Consider the following 7,909-nt stretch of genomic DNA (forward strand, 5'->3'; position numbering starts at 1 on the left):
TTATTTATTAATATTCATCACTAATTCAGTTATTGATAAGATAAATGTAAAAAATTTGCCAAATAAATTCTGGCAGACCCGTAACTAACATAACCTCAAGAACGATTGTTAACAATTGTAAAAAGTAGCCTGAAAACGTTGTCGAACTAATATAAAACACAACATTATTACTTTATATTCATAGTTATTTATTAATATTCATCACTAATTCAGTTATTGATAAGATAAATGTAAAAAAATTGCCAAATAAATTCTGGCAGACCCGCCACTAACATAACCTCAAGAACGATTGTTAACAATTGTAAAAAGTAGCCTGAAAACGTTGTCGAACTAATATAAAACACAACATTATTACTTTATATTCATAGTTATTTATTAATATTCATCACTAATTCAGTTATTGATAAGATAAATGTAAAAAATTTGCCAAATAAATTCTGGCAGACCCGCCACTAATTTATGAAACAAAAAACACAACTTTCACTATGTAGAACTAATATCAAACACAACATTATTACTTTATATTCATAGTTATTTATTAATATTCATCACTAATTCATTTATTGATAAGATAAATGTAAAAAAATTGCCAAATAAATTCTGGCAGACCCGCCACTAATTTATGAAACAAAAAACATAACTTTCACTATGTAGAACTAATATCAAACACAACATTATTACTTTATATTCATAGTTATTTATTAATATCCACTAATTCAGTTATTGATAAGATAAATGTAAAAAATTTGCCAAATAAATTCTGGCAGACCCGTAACTAACATAACCTCAAGAACGATTGTTAACAATTGCAAAAAGTAGCCTGAAAACGTTGTCGAACTAATATAAAACACAACATTATTACTTTATATTCATAGTTATTTATTAATATTCATCACTAATTCAGTTATTGATAAGATAAATGTAAAAAATTTGCCAAATAAATTCTGGCAGACCCGTAACTAACATAACCTCAAGAACGATTGTTAACAATTGTAAAAAGTAGCCTGAAAACGTTGTCGAACTAATATAAAACACAACATTATTACTTTATATTCATAGTTATTTATTAATATTCATCACTAATTCAGTTATTGATAAGATAAATGTAAAAAAATTGCCAAATAAATTCTGGCAGACCCGCCACTAACATAACCTCAAGAACGATTGTTAACAATTGTAAAAAGTAGCCTGAAAACGTTGACGAACTAATATAAAACACAACATTATTACTTTATATTCATAGTTATTTATTAATATTCATCACTTATTCAGTTATTGATAAGATAAATGTAAAAAATTTGCCAAATAAACACTGGCAGGCCCTCGACACTATTTCAACACATCTTCGAACATATTTTGACACTGCAGATCATGGCGGTTGGTATCAATGTACTATGACATATGTAAAAATACTTGATTTTAGGTTAAAGATTTTTATGTCAAACAAAGATAATGCAAAATAAATGAAATTTAATTGAATAAATTATTATATTTTAATCATTTTCATAAAGAAAATAGGTTTTAAATGTTGGCCACGCCTTCGCCGATAGGCCACGCCCACGAAACTGTCAAATACCTGGACCCTAGACATTTGACATAAGCTTTGAGGCACTTAACCTTAAAAATATTTACTGCATTTCTTTATTTAATTAATCATTATACTTAATTATGTTTTAAGTACGTTGAAGTAAATTTGATAATTTCAATAAACATTCAGCGTTCACATTATTACTGTATCTTGTTTATTTTTATTTATAACAATTATTTAATATCTTCTATCTTTAACAAACATATAAAAACCCATGAAAACCACACACTGATAGCCGCAATTAGTTCATATTTATTACGGCGCTGCATGGGCGCTGCAGTCACGCACATTTCGCGCCATAGATTCGCACGATTCGCACAACGCGCACAATGCTTATGTCAGAAACGATTTATTTACGAACCCAACTTCAAATGACGTAGGCCGGTACATAAAAATGGAATGTCAAGATTTAAAAGTAAAATTTAGCCTTCGAAGAATTTATCAAATTTATAATTTCTTTTAATACTCAATTTTATAAACTATGATAGTTTTCTACAAAGTTTTAACAAATTGCGAAAATGTCAAAGGAAGAGTTTGACATATACGGGGACTTAGAAGACTTTGATTTTGGGGAACGTATAAAAACGGTACTGTTTTACATTTACCATTCGCTGTATAATTACAACTTAGCGAATAATTGAACAACAGATTATAAAAATAAATATTAAAAATAATTAACATAAAAAACAATAATATTCAGAATATTATAAAGTAATAGTAACTTAATATTATATTAGGTTGTCAAATATCTCCCTTCCGCTTTTTTGCTCTTGGTTTATAATACAAAAAGGCGGAAGGGAGATATTTGACAACCTAATATATGTTTTATACTACATATATTATACGTATATGTTTTAAAACTAAATAATTATAATATTGATACCTAGATAGTATTGATAAATAGCTATAGTTTTTGTAAATAATATATTTTATTATTTCATTTATGAGAGAGACATTGGTGTTAATATATCAATTCTCATCACTTTAAATTAGATAAATTAGTTAAAATGTTGTTTCAGCTCGAAACTGAAGTTAAACACTTATCAGAGAAAAATAATGATAAGGATCAGCACATATCTAGTCTTGAAGCTAAAATTAAGGAATTATGTGATGCCAATAACCAACTTACTAATAATTTAAGTTCTCTTATGAAAACTGCTAAATCAGAAGTGGCTCGAAAAGATAAAACAATTGCAGAATTAAGGAAGCAGTAATTATTATTTATGATATGTAATTTTGTAGTTGTTGATTCCTAATTGTTTATTACATTTGAATATATTCCAGAAATGATGATCTTGTATTCCGTCGTAATAGAAATATCAGTGATACGCGAAAGGATTCCACATTTGATGAGAATGTTATATCAAAGCATCCAAATAATGAGTATTCTACTAATGACAAGCAGCATTATAATAAAAATAATAACAAAAGGAAATATGATGCTAATGATAAATTTTCCAAGAGAATAAAAATGTCTGATAATGCTGGTAATAGTGATGATATTAATTATTGTAAAAATGATTCAACTACGAAAAGGGCAGAATTGGAAATTAGTGCAAATGTTGATAAAAAGCTAACTTCAAAATCAAATTCCAGTTTATCTTATGATACTTTGAAAAGTCAGTATAAAGAACCACCTGTATTAAAAAATAATCAAAATAAAGATCCTGCTCATGAATTAAAAAAAAATTACAAAAGTGATTTATCTAAGAAAAACAAAACAAATTTAGATGCTTATTTTACAAAAAGCAATAAATCTGATAATTCAACAGTATCTGAAAAGAGATACAATGATAAAAGAGAAAGATATGAAAGAAGGTACTCAAAGGACAAGGATAGACCATCTAGTTCTCATAAAGAAGACAGAAGACAAAATAGCTCTAAAATCCTACCTGAAAAACACAGTAACATAAATAAAGAAAATCATAATAGTAGAACTCGGCATTTAGACAAATCCTCAAAAACAAGGACCAATCATGAATCGTGAGTACAATAATTTATCCATGTTTTCATCTTAGAACAACCTGAATATTTATGCTAGCAGAATGAATATTATTTTTAATTATTCATTTCACGAAAAACCTTCTGTTTTTCCTCCCTTATTTATTACCTCTAAATGATCATATGGGTGGGAAATTATGAGTATGAAATTATAAATGGTTTTTGTGTCTGATGTGTGTTTTATGAGTGGGTATGTGTTTAAAAAATTATTTCATTTATAACATATTAATTTATGTTGGCCTGTATAATTTAGTTGCTGGACAATTCTTACAATTTATTTTATATATGATATTGCATTTTACCTTATTGATATATGGTAAATTACCATAAATACTATTTATGTAAAAACAAAATGGTATACTACTATAAATGCTATACAATATTACTATTTATCAAATATTTTGGTTTATGTAGTGAAAGTTGCAAGTAAGCAATGTTACCAAATTAAATTTGAATGTGTTAAAACTTTTAAATGCATTTTGCAAGAAGTTTTGTTTTGTATTTTTTTATTTATCTTTTGCTATCTATAGTTGTTCGCAAGCTGTTTTTAATCATAAGCTTGTACTATACATTGTTTGTTAAATAATGAAATTATATCTAAGTTAATTTTTGTATTATTTTTACATTCTTTTCAGTAAATTTATAAGATTTGCCAATTATAATTGTTAGTAACATAAAATTAATTTTTCATGAATATTTATTTTCATTCATTTTTTCAATGGTAAAAAATAAAATCTTTCAATTTTCAATTATTTAAAATCTTTATAAATGTAATAATATTTTTAGTAGTTCCTGAAGCTGGAAATATCTAATATCACCACAACATCGAATAATTACAAATGTAAAATGTAATTTTTTTCTGTGAATATCCAATGTGAAGTTACGGTGAAATAACTTGAAAAAAAAGCATTTTTTCTCAAGGATTGTGTCAAGATTTTCAGACATATATTATTTTATATTCCTTGGGCATAAAGCATGTTTTATAAATATTTGGACTTATTATTATCAATTTGTGCCTTTTCGTGCTCTATGGGCTACCTACATAAATTAGGATCAAATACTTAATTCTTCAACTTTAAATAAATTAGTGTGAGATCAATTGACTTAATTTTTAATATATTTTATAATTCTCTGAATGATATATTAATTTATAATTTTCTATAGATCAGTGAATGACTTGGAACATGAAGCCAAGATTGATATCTTGGTTAAGAAGAAGCAAGATTTAATAAAAGAGTTGCAAAAAGAATCTGAAAAAAATATGGGTGTTTTTGATGTTGATGATAAAGATCCTGGAGATATTGAAAAATGTGTGCAAACAAATTTATCTCTGTCAGTAAAAGGAGATGATATGCGGAAATCAACTGAACATAATGAGAACAAAATTTCTAACATACCAAATAAAAAGACTCTAACATCAGAAAATGAATATAATTCACAAAATTCAGATCATGTGCCCGATGTAAACAACTCAAATGTGCAAAATACAATAGACCAGAAGAAACAAATAGATCGTATACATGACAGAGAGCCTAAATATTCAAAAAACATCAAGATGGAGGAATCCTCAGAAATCCCAAAAAATATTCAAATATCTTCCATATCCTTACATGGTAAGGATTTTGATATTGAAAAGTCATCTGAAAAGACAAAGCAAGATAAACTAATTCAAAATAAACAAAAAGATACCAAAGATGACAGCAAATATGATAATGAATCTGCAGGAATATTCAAAAATGATCAAATACCTGCTGCAAGTTTGTCGGAAAACAATTGCAATCAAGAAGTTTCCGAGCAACCAAAAACTGAGATAACAAACAAGCAAAGTGAAATATATGAGGAGAAACATATGGAACTTAAACAAGATAAAAAATCTGCACAAATATTTAAAAATGACCAAATACCTTCTGCAGGTTTGTCTGTAAACAATTGCAGTAAAAAACCATGTGAGCAACTAGAAACTGAGCCAACAAACATGAAAAGTGAAATAAATGAAGAGAAACATACTGAACTTAAACAACATTCTGATAATTTTGATACATTTTGTGAGAAATCTTTAGGATTAACTGATGGTCGAACATCTTTCAAATCGGAACATAATATCAAAAACAGCAATGATAAAAAAGAAAATTTTAATGTGGAAAAAAATCATGTTCATTCTGAGTCGACTGAAAATATAATATCACAACTTGAAAATGATACACTGGATTATTCTTTTAAAATAGATGATTCAAAAAGCAATTTATCAGAAAATAATAAACATGAAGTGAATGAAATAGATGCAATGCTGAAAGCTATACATAATGGAGGTCATGTTCCAAAATCATCTATTAATAACAATGTTGTTTCAACTAATGTTTGTATTAATTCAAGTATTTCTGAAAATTCTAATATGTATCAATCAAACTCTAATGCCACTAAATATACATGTGCGGTTAGTAATAGAAATTGTTATAATATCAAATTAAATAGAGTCAGAAAACGAAAATCAAATAAATGAATTTTCAATATTATAACTTTGTAGATTATTTGTAATTTTATAGAAAGATTTGAGTATTGAAAAGTATCAACCCAAATTATCAATGCTACAAATGTGTTGATATAAAAGTTGCATATACCACAAAGTACTTTTCACATGCGAGAAGTGCAAGTACAAGAAATACTTAAAGTCTAGTACCTATAAATTATTAAATATTGTTATTTTTATATTTGCTACTACATTTTGGTAGACTCTTGAGAGAAAGAAAACTATTCTAGATTTTTTCATCATTGATCATTTAATTCTTAATATTTTTTGGTATTTCTATCATCATTTCTTTTAAACACTTTAATATGTGTAATTGCAATAAGTACTTTTAGTTCCTAGACTTAACTTCGTGAAACGTGTTTTAATTTTTGTTAAAAATGAATCTAACTTTCAAAAACGTTCAATAGTTTTTTAGAAATAATAGATTTTTGATTTTCCATAAATTTATCAAAAAATTACAGAATTTTGAAATTATGAAAAAATGATGAAAAAATGTTTCAAATTTTTGAATTTTGAAAAATGCATAAATTAAAATTTAATTACTATGTTTTTAATTTCTCAAATTAATTAAATTATAATTTTTTGATGATAAAAATTATAATATGATAAATTTTTAAAATATATGATAAAATTTTAAAGATTATTAAAATTGTTTTCTTCCCTACCTCCCGTAGGGTAAGTTCATATAGTAATGGCTCGAAAATCGAAAATGAAAATCTTTGCATATTTCACGTGTTGAAGGTTTCTGAACATTTTGACATACCTCAGAAAAAATGAATGTGTGTGTGTGTTTTGTATGTCCGCGTTTATTCGTCCACGTTTTCGGGCGCACAGATCAACCGATTTGAATAGTTCAAAAAATTTTCGATTCCTATTGATAGGGAGATGTGCTGATTACTTTTTGGCAAAGGCAGGTCCAGCCGTTGAAGAAATACGGAGCAAAGAGTGCAGAAAATACAAATCGAGTTTTTGGGAGAACGGAGTATCCGATTTGAATGATCTAAAAAAACATTCAATTTGTAATGATTGGGAGAAGAGGTGATTAGTTTTTGCAAAGGTAGGTGTAACCATTTAGAAGATACAGAGCTAAATGTGCAAAAAATGGCAGTTTTTGAAAGAACTAAGCGTCCTATTTGAATGATTCAAAGAATTTTTTGCTTGTTTTAACAAAATAATTGCTTTTGGGATTTATTTATTTTTTTTTTTTGTGTATCGATAATAATTCAGATTTTAATTTTAATTCTGACTAAATTTCTAATATACTTTAAACTAATAAGTTCAACTTTGCAATTCAGTTTATATAATTCTTATAAATATTAGACAATGTTATAACATTAATATTGTATGCAATATTTATAATAATCTATTTGAAAACATTTAATATTTCTCGAACATTTTGTTACGGTACGGGAAGTTTCAGCAATTTGCCTTAAGGTACGATGCCATACACCACCAGTTTTTTTTTTAAGTTAACCAGTAAAGAATTAAGTTTATTCAAAAAAATGTGGATTTTAGTACAGAATCACAAATATGATATCTATGGATTCTCCACATCATTCGCATGGTCCCATCTGTTACTCTGCTTCCTGTGGAATGTCTATGGCTAAATATTGCTTTTCAGATACCTTACGTCGTAATATGACCCAGCAACTAACGTCGTCAAGTTTGTGTAATGGTTTTATGGTCATTGTTTCGATAAATAGTTTTTTTTATACTTTAAATCAATTAGCTCGATTTTATTTAAGTTATACTGTTTCTATGTAGTGCTGTTCAGTTTTGTAAATTCAGTTGGT

The 7,909-nt window shown here is 26.8% G+C and overlaps 1 protein-coding gene across 1 annotated transcript; it reads left to right on the forward strand.

Annotated features, from left to right (window-relative positions):
• The first annotated feature begins 1,904 nt into the window (after window positions 1–1,904).
• LOC113367203 (uncharacterized protein PFB0315w) lies at window positions 1,905–6,089 on the forward strand. The gene is made up of 4 exons (XM_026608831.1): window positions 1,905–2,175; window positions 2,608–2,798; window positions 2,873–3,571; window positions 4,754–6,089. The coding sequence occupies exons 1-4, from the start codon at window positions 2,107–2,109 to the stop codon at window positions 6,087–6,089; spliced, it is 2,295 nt and encodes a 764-aa protein (XP_026464616.1). The 5' UTR covers window positions 1,905–2,106.
• The last annotated feature ends 1,820 nt before the right edge of the window (window positions 6,090–7,909 follow it).

Source organism: Ctenocephalides felis, unplaced genomic scaffold, assembly GCF_003426905.1.
Source record: "Ctenocephalides felis isolate EL2017-DRISC unplaced genomic scaffold, ASM342690v1 CF-g0.4_SCAFFOLD_01170, whole genome shotgun sequence".
Taxonomy (NCBI): Eukaryota; Metazoa; Arthropoda; class Insecta; order Siphonaptera; family Pulicidae; genus Ctenocephalides; species Ctenocephalides felis.